A 16,953-nucleotide genomic window follows, 5' to 3' on the forward strand; every position below is an offset into this window, starting at 1 on the left:
TCAAAGGCTTCCTTATGCTGCATAGCTATGATTTTACAAAGTGACTTGGCTGATAATTCTTGAGCTTTGGAATTTTCTCCCCAAGCAAAAGTAGACTGAAGATCTGGTCTTGACAAATTATTCCTTTTTTGACAGTGCCCCCGTTGCCTTTGCTGATGCAGATAAAACTGTGACTCAGACTACTTGCTATGCCAGCCTCCTTTAGGGTTGGCAGGAATCTGAATTTTTCTGGATGGCTTTTTATTATAGCACAGTTTCATTATGATCAAATCATATCAAGTCTATATTAAGAAAAAAGCATTGTCCAAATGTTTTCTAAGTTCAAATATAACTTTCTGAATATTTTAAGGCTAAAACAAATCATTTCTATAGGATAATTTGGTTGCTAAAAAATGAATTTTTTTACACACTTGAGTTAAGAATTGAAAAATGTAATAAGATTTGCAATATTTTAATAGGTATTTACATATATTAAACCTACTCTTAAAGATTTAAAAAAGATTCTTAATATAAAATGTGAAAAAAGTTATAAATTGTTATTAATGACATCTTCCCAATATTTAAACCAATGTATGCTCTGAAGTCCACAGCACATGTATACACACTCTCACATTAAAAGTCATAATCTGAAGGGAGGCAAAAATATTTAAGGAAAAATATTGGGTAGTTAAAGAAGGATCTGGAGTTAAGTCCAAATATAAAAAGTTAAATAAACCTCCCTGGTAACTGAAGTCCTCTTACTCGGGTGAGGAAAAGCTGAAAGGAACTCAAGATATCCTGGAGGACTCATATCTAGGCAACTTGAACTGTTTAGAAAGAGGATGTAGATGCCCCCTGCTGGATATACAAAAGTATTTTCATTTATTGAGAACAACTAAAAATATTACAAAGAAATCAATGCTTGTGAGCAAGGTCCTACTGCATAGCACAGGGAACTATATTCTTGTAATGAAAATAATGAAAAAGAATATATATATGTATAACTGAATCACTATGCTATACACCAGAGACTAACACAACATTGTGAATCAACTTTAATCCAATTAAAAAAAGAGATCAAATCAATGCTTAATTCCTGTCAAAAGCATCTCAAGTTCTCTTCCTGTCTAGTATCTTAACTCTCCCTAGGATTTGTGGTTATCAGAAAAGGATACTCAATGGAGAAGACAGAACAGACTATAAACAAAGAATAGATCTGCTATGAGAGAGCTGCACGTTTGTTTAGGTTTTTTATTTTTTTCTCTATGAGAAGATTAGCATTCACTATTTAAAAATTTTAAGATACATATGTCTTAAAGTTACATTTATTAAAGTTAAATGATTGTCTTAGTCTTTTCAGGCTGCCATAGCCAAATAACAGATTGGACAGTTTAAACAATATAAATTAATTTCTCATCGTTCTAAAGCTAGAAAATCCAAGATCAAGGTTCTGGCAAGTTTGGTTTCTGGTGAGAGCTCTCTTCCTGGCCTGCGGACTATTGCCTTCTTTTCGTGTCCTCATATGACTCAGAGAAAGAGCTCTCTGGTGTCTCTTCCTCTTCATAAGGACATCAGTTCTATCTGACCAGGGCTCTATTCTTAGGACCTCATTTAATCACTTCCTTAAAGATCTTATCTCCTATATAATCCCTTGAGGGGTTAGCACTTCGTCTTATGAATTTTGAGGGGACAAAATTCAGTCCATAGCAATGATTAAAAACCTCTTAATGGTTCACTTTCTTGCCTTCTTTGACATTTGTTTCTTTCTACTGTCCCCAGTCTGGTCGCCTTCATTGACCCATTTCCTATTTTCATGTAAATGTGGAAGAAAACCCTTTTGACTACTATGTTTGAAATAAGAGATAAAAGAAAAAAAGTGATACTGGAAAACCAGACCAATCTATCCTCAGATATGATTCTTCTTAATGTCCCATCATACTTAGAAAGTGGGCCAGCCAGACTGGGTTGTCAAAGTTCTAATCATGCCAATGTTCTGGGCATGTCGTTTCATAGCAGAATGAGGTGTGGATATCATCCTGTAGGTTGGATTACAGCATTCTTGGATTACTCCAGTCTTTGATGTTCTCCTGATTTACCAGTTTCTAGACTTCTCTGATGGTTGGAATGTTCCAGAGTGAGAGAGAGAGATTGGTGATCTGATATGATAATCCATGAGACACCCTTTTTATATAACCCACATTTCTTCTGGACGTTGAAATACTTGTGGCAGTAGTTTTTTTTTTCCTCCAAGGAGTATGACCTATGGTTGGGGTAGCTGGTTGGTCAAAAGCTGGTTGGTTAGCTGAGTCAGGTGTAGAAGAACCACTCAGTAAAAGTGCTGGTGCTCATTTTTCTTAGATGAGCTTTTAATATTTGTTTTACACCATTTATTCTAATGTTAAGGCTTACCTTTACTGTGCCTAAGATGAATTTTAATTGTACTTTTGCACTGTGTGTTTTCTCGTATGTATTTCTTATTTTAGCCAGCAACATCCTTTTCATGTTTGACTTCAACACAGACTGTCCTTTGCTTCAGTGGTCCTCTACCTTTCTGATTATTAAAAATGGTGGCCTTATCTTTAGAGAAACATAGAAAAAATATTTTAAAATCTTATTTTGTGTAATTATTTATTTATGAGGAATAAACCTTTTTATTTCTGAGGCAGAATCCTGTTATCTGCTTTCTGGATTATTTCTATATAATATTCATTTCATGCCCACTATGTGTTGGACATTGCATGACATGTGTTATTTTCTATGGATTATGAAGAGGTACTATTGTTACTCCTGTATAGCAAGGACTTTGAGGTTTCAAGGGGTTAAAAAACTTGCCAAATATCTCACATCTAGTTAATAGCAAATTGAGTATCTGAGTCCAGGTCTGTGTGATTTGATGGCCTGCAATCCTAACTCTTTAGCCAGTGTTTTCCCAATTTCTGATCCCTGATGACTAGCGACAGCAGAACTAATAAATATGACTTCCTGCAAATAGAGCCTGAGGTTGAATTTTTATCTAGCCCCCAGGTTATTCTTATAAACACTTAGAGTGACTGTAATGCTACTTTTCATTATGGAGCGAGAGAAGACTCTTCCAGCTTAGTGTCTGCACTTGGAGAAAGTGAGTGGAGTGCGCTTTGTCCTCTGCCCTCTCCAGCGTTATTTTGGTAGCAGTGGTAAACACAGCTCCTGGAGCAATTCCATGTAGTGTTCTGGTCAAGTCCAAGCCCACCTGATCAAGCTGAGAACTTCTGCTCTGACTGGTAGAGTCTTCAACAGAGATCTCCTCTCCTGGAGCCATATATTTAATATACAAAGCATGGACAAGTAAAAAGAAACCCTAGCAATCACCATGAAACCAAACTAACCACAAAATCGTGTATCTTCACGAAACCCTACTCTTTTAAACTTTCAGCTTCTATGTATGTAAAGACAAGATGAATGAATTCTGAAAGGTCTTGTTCTCTGGTTATTCCAGATTGAAGACATAAATTTCTTATCCCAGTGCCTGATATTAAAAGTAGTATTTCAATGGCTTATGGAAATACAAACATTGAATTAAATGCTAACATTGAGGGGAAATGAAATACAATACATAGAGAACTCAACATTTTCATTTCTACATTTTGTTGTTCAATGCGTCATAGAATCCCCTGGTAACAACATGAAATATTTAGCATGTTTGTAGGGGATGTTTTTCATTTCTATGTGGTAGGATTTTTTAAAAACACTACTGATAGTCCTCAGTAACTCATTACCTTGGGGTTTAGTTTCAGCTGCTCTGCCGGGGTTGTTTCCTTATTAAATAAGATGTGTGGCTAGCCCCCAAAGCCCTGTCGGAAGGGCCTTGAATAAGTATCTTTGCATTATTGGCTTTTTAATTTTTTTTTGTAATGTGACTCATTGATATTCTAGAAGATAAACCTGTTCATTATTAGCCTTGTTTGTTTTTAATTTAGAAGAGTTAAATTGTATTTTGTTAAACTTCATTAGCTTCTCAAGCAAGCAATGTGAATGCCGCTTGCATTCTGCAAACCTTGCTGTAGTCACTTATCTCACTGCTGCTAGAGTAACACGTTGAGATGAGTTCTCGTTCTGCAGTGGATAATACTTCTTTAGAAATGGTGTCAGATCACAGTCATGATTGATGAATTGCTTGGATTTGCTCCTGTTCGCCTGTTGCTGCTTTAATTTGTTGGTGATGTTTGAATCTGCCACCTCCCATCTCTAACCCACCAGTTTCCTTGCTTCGGGCTATTGTGACTAATGACAAAATGATTCCAAACTGAATCATTTCTTAAAATTCAAATGAAGCTTAGGTGCTTTTCTCATTTGTAACCACTGTGTGTCTGCTGAATACTGATGGAACCACCAACACTCTGTATGAAACACGACGCCACTCTCACTGACACGTTAGTTGTTCCAAAACTTGAACGCTGTGTGAATATTATTCCTAGTGAGTCCTGTGCCACGGAGGTCAGCGGGTTTCTCAATCTTTTTATTGTTTGTCATCATGGAAAATGACAACTACTTTTTACATAGCAGACCTTGAGGCCTCAGTACAAAATAACTTGAGTATCATTTGGCTGCTTGGCAGACAGCAAAGATGTAAGCCTCAAATCAGTCTAATTCTGCTTTCCTTTATATAGGTTCTGATATTTAGAGTCTTGAGACCTCTTAGGCTTTTAGTCAGACTGGGGACTGAGTCAAAATGACTTCTACACCTTAGGCGCTATGGGCAATATTCTTGAACTATGCCTTATAAAGAAATAGTCACCTGAAGGTCAGATAGAAAGTTTCTGACACTTCCTCTTGCATTTGAAAAAGAATCTTGACTCTGTATTATATCCATTTCAGTGAAATTTATTAAAAAATGAAGTAGGTGCCTGCTTTGTGCATTAGCCTACAATGATTAATAAGATAATTTTATACCCTAGGAATAAAACATTTGATCTTTATTTTCAGATGATAAGCCTAGTAGCACACTATGAACTGCTCCTTCCATTTTCATAAAGTCTCTTGTTTCATTGATTCTTTTTTTCCAGTCGCCTTAGACTGATCCTGTCTCTTTGACTTGGTCCTATCACTCTTTCTTCTGGGCATTTTCTTCAAGTATTTGCTTACATTTCTTGGATATTTTATAACTTGTCTAATAATAGATGTTGTTAGAATATCATTTCAAACCATTGAAAACATGAGTCATACAAATATGGAATGAACCTTTGTCCAAGTTTTGTCCAACTCATAAATTAAGGGAGGACCACTTAAATACTAAAACTGGCTCAAAATTTTTTTGAAGAATGCATACAATTAGCCATTAAAATAAAAAAAATACTAGGATAAGGTTGCAAGATTAGATAGAAGTAGTTAATATCCTTCAGGGCAACAAAAACCATCATCTTTGGTGCTCTTTTCTACTGAAAAGGAATCCTTAAGTTAATATGTGACATCACAATTTATTGGGGGGGGGTGTCAAATCCAATGTTAAACAGCAAAATCAAACTCAAGTAAACTCAAATTCCCCTAGAGAATTAATAATCCTTTTTGAACAATGCTCCACAAAGACATTGGAGGAACCATGCTGTACTCCTTTTCAATTTCTAAGTCTTGGAAAAATTTTTAAAGAACATCCTTGACTATTACAAACAATCAACTAACACAGATAAACGTAGTTTATTGAGTTCTTTAATGCCTCCTTCACATCTGTGCACCCAGAAGTTGAACAATGTGGCAGAACATTCAATGAGTAACTCTCTGTTTGACTTTCCTCCAGTTATGACCTTTCTGCTGTTATCTTCCTTGACTGTAAAATGAGGAACTGGACTAAGGTGATCACTAGAAGCTCTTCTAGTTTTAAGGTATTGTTATTCTTTAAGAAAGGGATTATAAAGGGCAAAATATCTTGGGCCTTTAGCTAGTGTGTATGGAGTTAGGCAACAGGGCCCCCTAATGGTCTTGAAATCTTGACAGACTCCCCCTCTAATTATCCCAGAATATCTGAGAAACTTCCCCTCACAAGAGGCGTGGCAGTAGCTCTTGTTAGGACCCTTGGTTCAACTGGTTTATCTTCGTCACCTAGTGCCACAATAATGCTGCGTAACAAACAGCTACAAAGCCTCAGTGGCACAAAGGGCATTAACACAGAGAGGGAGGACAGATCAGTGCCATTTTTGTATTCAATCAACTATATTAGAACAGAATTCACAGTTGAGATTTTAGGATGTTCCAGGATTCTGATCTAGAGAGAGAGGACCAGGTCCCATAAATGTTCTTGTACTTCCTCCTGGGGTTCTGTTCAGTTACTTAGTGTTAGTTTCATCCTTTGAGGTCTTACTTTTAAAATTCACTAGGCAGGATTAGAGCAGTGTTTGGTGCTAATTATTCTATATTTCATATACCATGAGGCAAGACCCTTCTGAGGACTCTACCAAATGTGACACAAATGTTGAGATTTTCCAGTATGGCTGGCAGGAACATGCACAATTTCTGGCTTGGTGTGTGCTGGGTAGTGTTTCTTCTAATCCTTTCAGGTGGTTCTTTTTGCCCTGGGTAGTTACCTCACATCTGTGCTTAGCAAAAATGTCAGTGGAGACTCCAGATTTTTGAAGTTCTCTCTCTCTCTCCCTTTTTTTCCCTCAGCATAAGCTTCCCTGTTACTTTCTTCGGTAAACTCTAGCCGCCTTGATTTCCTCAGATTCTCAGCTTCATCTCCTCAGTTTAAGGAGTCTATCAGATTGTTCCTGGATGTTCCTTTCCTGCACCACAGCATGCAAACTCAAGTTTGCTTCTTCTCTCTCAAAGCTTGTGTCCTGTGTTGTCTAATACCCAATGTCTTCAAAAATAATTGTTTCATAATTATTTTTTAGGTTTTTTTTTTTTTTGGTCATTTCATGGAGGAGAGTAAATTCAGTTCTGTTATTCCATTTTGGTCAGAAGTAGAAATCTCCAATTCTTAGAGTTTAGTCTGATGAAAAAATATGAGTTTCTAAAGATTATGGGCAACCCAACTTTTGGTGGAAGAAGGCAGTATGCGAATACAAGTCTATATTTGAAAATGTGTATTTCTCTCCTCCTTATCCAATAGGTCCATTATTACTTCCTTCCTTCCCTTCTTAGTATATTCGGCATGTTACCACAGTTTGACCTTTCATTCTATTTCACTTTTTGTTATATTTTTAACTGCGTCATGTGCATGGGTGTGCATATTATTTTGCCAATGATGGTGTAAGCTCTTTAAATTTTGTAGGTATACCTTATCCTTCTTTGTGTTTTCCACCATGTGTACAACATTTTAGCATTAATGCTAGTTAATTAATGATTATCTCTTTCTGTAAAAAGGGAGTCAAAATCTGAGGATTAATTAGATGGCATTTACCATGTGCTTTGTAGAGGAAAAGTGCAAGGTAAATAATGATACCTTTAGCTTTTAGGCTGATGTCAACTTTGGTTTTTATTGTCTCTACCCAATTAGGTGCCATAAGTTAGACTGCAATTTCTCATGAGTTCAACTGCAAACTGATTAGAAGAATGCTCCAGGCTGACATGAAGAACACTTTCTAAACCTTTCAGATCCTGCTTGGGTTCTGCATGTTGTGAGGCTTTTTTTTTTTTTCCTTCTCTACTCAAGGAACTTGGAGCCATAGTTCACAAGTATATGAGATGTAGGCTGAACACTTTCAACCTGCTTGATAAGTGTAGTATTGAAAACAGATTCTATTTGTGGAATAAACATTTCTCTATAAAGTGAACTGACAACTAATTATGTATAATATATAATATTATCTGTAAAATTCCTTGCAGGTTGGCTCTGTCTGATCACCCACTTGTGAGCTCTTCTTCTTCCCCTCTTTCTCCTCTACTTCTCCATCTCCTCACACACCATTTATTTCATAAAATGGTAGGAGAAGAGGATAGAAACACCAATTATCATATACGCTTAGTATAACTTAGGATAGACATAATGAAGGAGGAAAAGTTTTTGCAAAAAAAAAATCATTGTATCTTCGGAAGACAGGCATGACTATTTTGGGAATCATTTGAGCAATTACTTTCCTTCATTAGTATGAACCATCTATAGTTGGTTATATGGTTATTTATCACGCCTGCCAAAATGTAAGGAGAATTAATTTTAATGTTTACCATCTGTGTCCAAATAGTCTTGTTCTACATGTAAAATAATTTTATGAAAATTAGTGAACTCATTTCGACTTAAACACTATTGGTAAATGGTTTGAACTCAGATATTTATGCAATAATATGGTGATGCTATTTATATGTCTAATATGACATTTTGTTTAAGAGTAATTTTCCTTTGCTCTGTTTATTAACTGTGGTGAGAAACTAAAATGCATTAGGATTTGTAGATTTTACAATAATGTGTATAATGGTCTCTGGAAGACTGAAAATAAATTCCAGGGATTTGGAAATTAAAGCTTTTGTAGCATCTGTCTTTTTCTAAGGAATGTCATGCACATTCAGATGGTTATTATTGTTTTGTTTCTGTGCACAAAATAGATACAGTTCTTGCTGTTTGCAAAACATATACAAAATTCATTGAAATGCATACAACATATCAGAGAATATTATTTACAATAAAACTGAACAAAGAAATTGCACAGCTATCGTCCCGAACTCCTAAAGTAAAATTGAGTATAACTACAGTTTATAGTCCTAAAAGCCTAATCTTCCTTGTATAGATGAAAATTCTAATTATTTAAAAGAATGGGTAATATTTTGAAATAGAAGATTTTTGATTTAGAGTTCCAAATATATACATGTCCTTTTTTAGTTAGGTATTTTTAAGCTTTTACATCAAGCTGAGCAGCTATAGCATATGAATAAAACTTTATTTTATGGAAATAGCTCATTTGTAATTATTTGATCCATTGAGATGTTGTATACATCTACATAAAGTTACCTAACCAATATAATTTTTCTATGCCTTTTCAGAATGCAAATGCCAATCTGAATATGAGAAAAAGAACAAATGCCTTGGTTCACTCTGAACCTGACGTTGGCAACAGAACTGAGGTGGGAAACCACTTGAGCAAATCGTCCACGGTAGTCCAAGGATCTTCTGAAGCTACACAGTCTTACTTAGCTTCCAGTCCAAACCCGTTCAGCCATGCAAATGCAGCTGAGACGATATCTGCCGCCCGAGCAAGTCCATCTGCTCCTCCCTCTACTCCCGGTAGAACTGGGTATGTGCCCCGACAGGCTCCACTTGGATCTGCTTCTACCCAGCGTGCATTTGGATCGAGACTGGAACGAATTAAGACCACAGTTAACAGCATAGGGGCTTCTGGGAAGTTGTCAGCCACCACTCCTCCCTCTGCTCCACCACCTTCTGGATCTGGCACAAGTAAAATAGACAAATATGCCCGCATTCTCTTTCCAGTAACATTTGGGGCATTTAATATGGTCTATTGGGTTGTTTATTTATCTAAGGACACCATGGAGAAATCAGAAAGTCTGATGTAATTTTGTTGCTATAGGAATTTCCTAAAAGATGATGAACTTAATGCAGAATGTCTTTTTAAATGTTTTTAAAGATTAAACAATTGTTCTTTACTAACATAAAAATGCTATGTAGTTTTTCCATTTAAAAAATCCAAGCCAGTCATTGGGAGAGTTAATTAATTCCTCAGTGAAGGGAAAGTGAGCCGTCTTTCATTTCAGAAAGATGATTTAAATAGAATCAATTCAGCATTCAGATTAGACGGAATACAGACCATCCTGGGAAGTTGGGACAAGAGAAATAGGGCTATTAGAAATCTGTGGTGCATATTTATGCATTGAAATTTGAAATTTTAAAACAGACAATGACATTTTTTAATATACACTCTGAATATCAACCAACCACCCTAAGTTTCCCAGTGACACTGCTCTTAATCAGAATTATTGGATATTATATGCAGTGACCTTCGGAGGTCCTCTTAGTATCTGCAAGAAAAGGATTTTCCCTGTTACATGAAACCTTTTAAAGGAAGATGGAACACAACAAATACTGACAAAGAGCGTGCAACCTCTGTTGCAACAAAGACAGAGACCAAGGAAGATGTACTCTGTCATATGTTGGCCAAAAAGGACTTAACAGTTGACTTGAAAATGTGTGCTTCGAGCCAAAGTTTAACTCAGTGTATGAATTCTTTTTGATAATAGTTCATTCAGTTATGTATTCTTTCAACATATAGTTATTCAGAGCCTTCTGTGTTCCAGGCACTATGCTAGACACTCTCTCTAGAAAAGCACTTTCACCTTTATCTGCAATATTACTCAATTAGTAGAACAGTCAATGCATGCTGATGAACCATGAGCTAGCAGAGGACACCACATTCTTTAATGCAGGAAATTTAGTTAGAGTCTGACAACAGATTCAAAATATTTGTTTCTCCTTTATGGATAGAGGATGACAAGTACATTGTCCATATAGCCATTTTTGAGATTAGTACACATTAGCACAACTTCAGCAATTGACTTCAAAGTATAAGAAAAATGTAGATTGTTCTCTACGTGAAAAACACTGTGTACCTCAAAGTAGATATCTGGGCACTGTAAGACCTGATAGATTACCTTTCTCAAATTTGATCAGAATCACTGAACAGAATTTGATCAGAATCACAGAATCATCAGAATCAGGAATTCAATACAAGGCCTTTTAGATGCTTCTCCCAACATAGATCTGTATTAGCTGGTGAAATGCTAAGCTTCTAGGGAGATTTTGTGTCCATAGTTCTGTATTTCTGGGCAGTTTTGTGTTTATTTTGGGAGAGTTTTTGTATAGCTTCATAAGGAAGGTGAGTATTTTAAAATTAAAAGAACAGCAAGGGAGTGGAGTAAAACAATCATAGCTAAGGGCTAGGATGCTGCTGACTCTGTTTTGCAATTTATCAGGATTTTCATGTGCTGATTATTCTTTTTCATTAGGTAGGCTTAACAACTTAATTGAATTTTTTGCAGCTGTCCTATGCCGCTAAATCTAGGTTTAGTTTTTTGTGCGTGTGTGTGTGTTACTTCCAAGATTTTTCTTCTATTTTTCACCCTTTCTGATTTGGGTTGTGTCAATGAATGTGTTTTGGCTGTTTGGGGAACATTTTGATAGAAATGTCCACCTTGCAAACAGGATCTCTTATTTTTTTAGGAAAGAAATTATATTAATTGATTGGCATTAGTTTTTTAGTTGTTGCATTACCTTGGAATGGTTGTATATGAGACCTGTAAAATGTGCAAATGCCAAATATTAATTGTGAGTCATATCTGAGAATTCCTTCTTGGCTATGTCTCTAGGTATTTCCTAGAATTGTCAGTAATTTTAAGGCTGAAGAATACTTTAGAAACCATCCAATCCAAACCTCTCGTTTACAAATTGCTGCCAATAATATGAGGTCCAGTAAAATGTGTATATGTGTATATATTTAATAAAGAGTACTTATACAAAAAAGCTGATAATAAATTATTTCATGAATGTGAGTAGATTTCTAGCCCTAAGGACAATGCTTGAAATTGTGGTCAGAAGCTGTGGTTGTTCATTATTCCAACAAAATGACCTTATTTCTTTGGTGAGGAAAGCACTCTTTTGTCTATTGATCTATTCTTAAGAAATATTTCATTGGCTTCCTTTTTTAAAAAGAATTCTTCTCCTATAAATGCTTACAGTTCTTAAAGGGATAAAAATAAGTAATTTTAAATTTGTAGATCCATGATACAAGTGAACTCATAGTTTTTTCCTTATCTTTGTATATGAAGATTTTTAAATAAATCAGGTAGCTAAACAAAGAGAAAGGACAAAATTAACCAAAGATTCTTAATTGTTGCTTGGGAGAATAAATTGACCAGAATGTGTAATCATTAGTACAAAAAGGAATTATTTCAACTGAACACAGTGTCAGTACTAAAAATGTAGAATGTGTTTTCCTTAACTGAATTCCATCAAATTAATTCAAATTAATTTTTTATTGTGGTCATCGTTTCTATCTTTTCAGTCACTCAGAGCTACATTAACTACTTTTGTGAAGAACCAGTCTCTTTTCACCATAAGGAAATGTCACAGCAGTCATTAGGAGAGCTCAAAAGTCCTGGCAATTTGCGAAGAAGAAGAATAGCTGAGAATGGTATCTTTGTATGTCTCTGTCTTTTAAAGATGAAATTCAAAATTGTTTCATTCACTACCAGTATCTCTATTCTGGTTTTCCACTCCAAGTTGACCACTAATTGCTACATAATTACTTCCAGTTTCCTCCGTGCAAGCCTAGGTATGATAATATATTTACATGATTAATCCACAGTTAAAAATGACTTGCATTTGTGTATATACAGAGTATTTGGATGATGTTTGTTTTAAATTGGACCTCACAAGTCTTGAATTAGAATTGGCAGATAATAGAGATGTCCATCTTTTACAGGTGGACATGAATCATAGAGAAGTCAGTGACAGAGATAAAAGCACAGAGCTAGAATGATCTTTGGAAGGTCATTTTTCAGTCATTAAAAAAAATAAAGATATCTGCAAAAATCCATGATGACCAAAATACCCCCATTTTAAATAAATATAGTATCAGTATTAATACTTTTTCATTTTGCCTCAGACTTGGCATGGTCCTGATATAAAAGGGTGGGAAAAGGCTGCATGTGATTTTATGATTGTTGATGGGGAGATGGGGGAAAAAACAGTGATTGCACGAAAGGCTTCACAGAAACATTAAAATGAATTTTGTAGAATAATTTGGAGTTCTTGGCCCTCCCCTTCCTCCCAGAAACAAACAATAAAAGGACATTTTTACTACCAACTGAAGCATGAAAAGGGATATAGATTTGGAACTTCAAGGGGAATGCTTACTACAAATAGTTCAGGATATTGGGAGGGAAGGTGAATGTGGGAAAGTGAGGGCTGATGATGGAAAGACCTGCTGGGGCAGATTGGAGAGAGTTTTATGTAAATTACTAAAGAAATGAGACGTGATCCTGGATCAGTGGTAATTTATTGAAAATCTTGCAGGATAATGAGATGACAGTGAACATGCTATGCTTCTGTTTTAGAGAAGTCATCTGATCGCTGTAGGAGCTACAGGATGAAGGGCCTTGAATCTAGAGGTAGGGTAAGAATTGAGAGATCTCATTTTTCTTTTCTTTCTTAATTAACCGTTGCCTTCTAATTCTTTTATCCAATGACTTCTTTGTCATTTGTAAAAATGATATGTGATTGTTAAAAATAAAGATAGGTATTGCAGAAAATTAAAAAGTCTCAAAATTGTTACTATCTCATGAATATCACGCTATCATGTGTAAGATGTTTGTATTGAAGAGCAGATTCATTAAAAGACAGAAAATTGTAAATTTTGGGCCAAATATGCCATATATGAATGCTGTTAAATAATTTTAAAAAACATGAAATTTATCTTTATCTCAATTTAAGATAAAAGTATAAGGGTGAAACTGAAGGAATGATTGAAATTAGATAGTTTTAATTAAAGCAAGACATATCAGGGACACTGTGTCTTTTTATTCCAGGTTTCAGACTTTATTTCAGGAAAGGTTTTTCCCTATTGCATGTCTAAGTAATTTTTTTTCAGAATGTTCTTTTTTTTCTATAACTGCTTAGAGTATTCTCTATATTCACTTGTATATTTTTTAAAAATATTGCCAACTTTTGTCAGTTGTAACCCAAGTGAGTTTTCAGTTGTGTTTATTTTGTAACCTCTAAAGTGATTTTTCAACTTCATAATGGTTTTATTCTTTTCCCTTGTTTTCTTGGTCTGTGCTATTTCATTTTTTCATTTCTCTGCTTGTTTTTATAATCTCTATTAAAATATTACCTTTGAGCTTCTCACTCTGTTAATGAGGTCACGTTTATAGTTTATTTGAGACTACAGAAAATTATCTGTATACATTTCTTCTTTGTTTCCTGAAGAAGTTTTTTTCTCTGGTATGAACTTCATCTGCTTTTGCATTGTGTTTTTCCTTCTTTGCCTATGTGCCAGGCTGGTATCTGTCTATTAATCACTGAATGAAGCCAGCTATTTACTGAACTGTAGTGTGGGAAGCGGTGGGAGAATGAATCAGATCAGCCCACAGAAGCTATTTAAATTTCAGGTTTCAAACCCACCTTCCCAAATCTCTTTTATCCTCTGCCCAGAGACCATATTTTGTCTGTTTTTGACATCGGGGTGATCTACGTGGCTCACAGTGTAAAACTCCCTCAGTTTTATTTTCTCCGTGTTATTAGTGCTCTCGTGGTCCTCACCACTTCCTGCTACTTTCCTACTCTAAGGCTGGTTGTCCATGTTACCCAGCAGCCTGTTTCACAGCTGTCAAATAGAATCGACCAGCAATTTTTCTTTCCTCCCATATTCTACCATGTGGGAGTATATAACTGGAAACCAGTGAAGACGGGACTATGTTTGTGTCTTGCCTTTTCATGCTCCATCGCATGGTGGCTTCAAATAGTCATTGGAGGACACCTGAGGACCATGACACTTAGTGAAATCTATATCCTATCAAGATATGTATCAGTCAGTAGTCTTTCTCCTGTTAATGCTTCTTAACTTGAGAAGCTATTTATTAGAGTTCATTATCAATTGCTTGTAATTATGGATGTGGTTTTCATTTTTTCCCCAATATGTCTTTATTATCGGTTTTTTGGAGGGATTTCATAGAAGAGGAGTGAATTATAAATGTTTTTATTTCACCCTTTAAACTGAATCACCGTCTATGATTTTTATTTCCATTAGATCAGGATGGACCAAAGTATCTTTTACTGATATCTTTTACTGACAATCAGAGCTACTTGCTTTTTCCCTTCTGCTCTTCAGGTGTCACTGGAATCAGGTATTAAATCAGGATTAAATCTGTGATAACACAGTTGATAGTAAACCCTTCCCTTTGGGGGAAGGAAAAGAAACCATAATAACAGAAGATATTATTGCAGTTAACCTTTGACTGACAGTATTTTTCAGCTCTCTGTATTTGTGAAGGGAGGCCTGCATTCCATCTCTGCAGGTGTTTGCTGATACAAAGGAGCATGTTTGTGGTCATTTTACTGATTGTGGACATTGTTTCCTAGTTCAAATATGCAATAAATCAGAGCTTTCATATTTTAAGATATATATATATAAATTATTGTTGATTGATGAGGCAACATTCTATGATTTTAAGGGAGTTTCACTTATAAATTGAATTAAAATCCAGTTTTCATGCAAAGCCATACTCTATGCTATTAGACATTGAATGGCCATAGTAAATAAGAAGTTAAATTTTCCACTGGTTTATCTTTAACAATGAAAACTTCTTGATAATTTTCTGCTAAAAATGTTGAGAACTGAAGAAAAAATAAAGTATTCTGTTTGGTTTTTCAGTTGAAACGCTGTAGACACTGAGGAATAAAAGCTTATCTGTCTGCCCTCTAAATAATTTTAAGTTGTGTGTTTAATTGTACAATTGAAAATATTCCATATTATGAAATTAAAGAAAAATAATAATGTACATTTTATCATATCATAAGAACTAAATTTATTATTCTTTAAGCTTCATTATTCTTGCTCAAACAGAGTAGCAAATAATAAAAAGTGTGATATTTAAAACATTTCGAGATTTGTAAGAGATACAGGGTTTTGATTTCAGGAGAATACAGTTTTCTTACAAACTACACATTCCTGGAGCTTCTAGCAATCACATTTGCCCTCCCCCCCCCGAAATTAATGATTTTTCTGTGTGTAACAGTATTACTGTGGAAAATGATAATGAGGAGCACATAATCATTATGATTTTGTTTTGGCAGATATGTCTTGAAAAGAAGGATATTATCAAATGTTGGTTTAGTATTTTAAAATAATAGAGCACGAAATGATTTCTTTTAATGCTATCTCTTTAAGCAAGTTTCCCTTGCTTCTGTAAGCTAAACTTATCACTAGTGGTAATGAACTTCCTTTGCTAGTTAAAAACAAAATTTATACATGAGTATATAGCATGGACAATAATTCATGTTTCAATTTCCACTGGAGAATGAGTATTTAAAATATTTTCCTGGAGTCCCTAAAATACAAACAGTGTATCTATCTGATTCCAGAGTGTAGCTCCAATACATTTATCTTTTAAGTGCCTGTGATCAAATTTTATGGAAATTTTGATCTCTATTATTTTAAATATTCTAGAACAATTGTTTTCTGAAGAAAAAATTGATTTATACCTTAACAAAAAGAGAGCATACCTGAGAGAAAAAAATTGACCACAGATGTTCCGCAACCTGTAGACATATGCGCACATTCCTGTATGAATGCATACTAATAAAATGCATAGTATAAGTAGTTTTCTTTTTTGTTGTTGTATTTCATGACATATTAATTAATTATCCTCCATGTTGAATTGCATTTGTTCAGTTAAATATGATTCTTGTCAGGGACTGAATGTCTGTGTCCTCCCAACATGCGTATGTTGAACCCCTGCCCTGCCTGTGATGGTATTAGGAGGTGGTGCTTTGGGAGATAATTAGGATTGGATGAAGTCATAAGGGTAGAGCCCCCATGAATGGGATTAACACCCTTATAAGAGTCACAAGAGCTTGCTTCCTTTTTCTGCTCTGCTACGTGGAGATACAACGAGAAGTTGGCCATCTGCAATCTGGAAGAACACAACCATGCTGGCACCTTGATCATGGCCTTTCAGCCTCCAGAACTGGAGAAATACACTTCTGTCATTTAAGCCATGGAGTATATGGTATTCTGTTACAGCAGCCTGAACTGACTAAGGCAATTCCCTACTCTTGTGAGAACATTGCTATTAAATTTTTAACATTTAGAGGATTTAGCCCCTTTGTTGTGTAGTGATTTGTGTTATGCTTTTTTTTTCAATTTCTGAAAAAGCCTCATTGATCATCAGATCCTACTTCCAACTGAATTGAATACTAGTTAGAAAGTGCCTGCCTTTTATTTTCAATATTAATGATAGAGAAGTGCAGCTAGTTTAGAAGAAAGTGGAAATGAGAAT

At 35.2% G+C, this 16,953-nt stretch overlaps 1 protein-coding gene and 1 long non-coding RNA gene across 2 annotated transcripts in view; one reads left to right on the forward strand and one right to left on the reverse strand.

Moving 5' to 3' along the window:
- The window catches only part of GABRA4 (gamma-aminobutyric acid type A receptor subunit alpha4), a 65,034-nt gene extending 53,625 nt beyond the window's left edge, over window positions 1–11,409 (forward strand). Inside the window, exon 9 of the mRNA XM_072944547.1 lies at window positions 8,926–11,409. Coding sequence (XP_072800648.1) covers window positions 8,926–9,456 — 531 coding nt within the window. The 3' untranslated portion in view covers window positions 9,457–11,409. The remainder of the gene's footprint in view (window positions 1–8,925) is intronic.
- Window positions 1–16,953, reverse strand: part of LOC140687498 (uncharacterized) — a 33,997-nt gene that overhangs the window by 5,319 nt on the left and 11,725 nt on the right. The window lies entirely within an intron of this gene.

Source organism: Vicugna pacos, chromosome 2 (genome assembly GCF_048564905.1).
Source record: "Vicugna pacos chromosome 2, VicPac4, whole genome shotgun sequence".
Taxonomy (NCBI): domain Eukaryota; kingdom Metazoa; phylum Chordata; class Mammalia; order Artiodactyla; family Camelidae; genus Vicugna; species Vicugna pacos.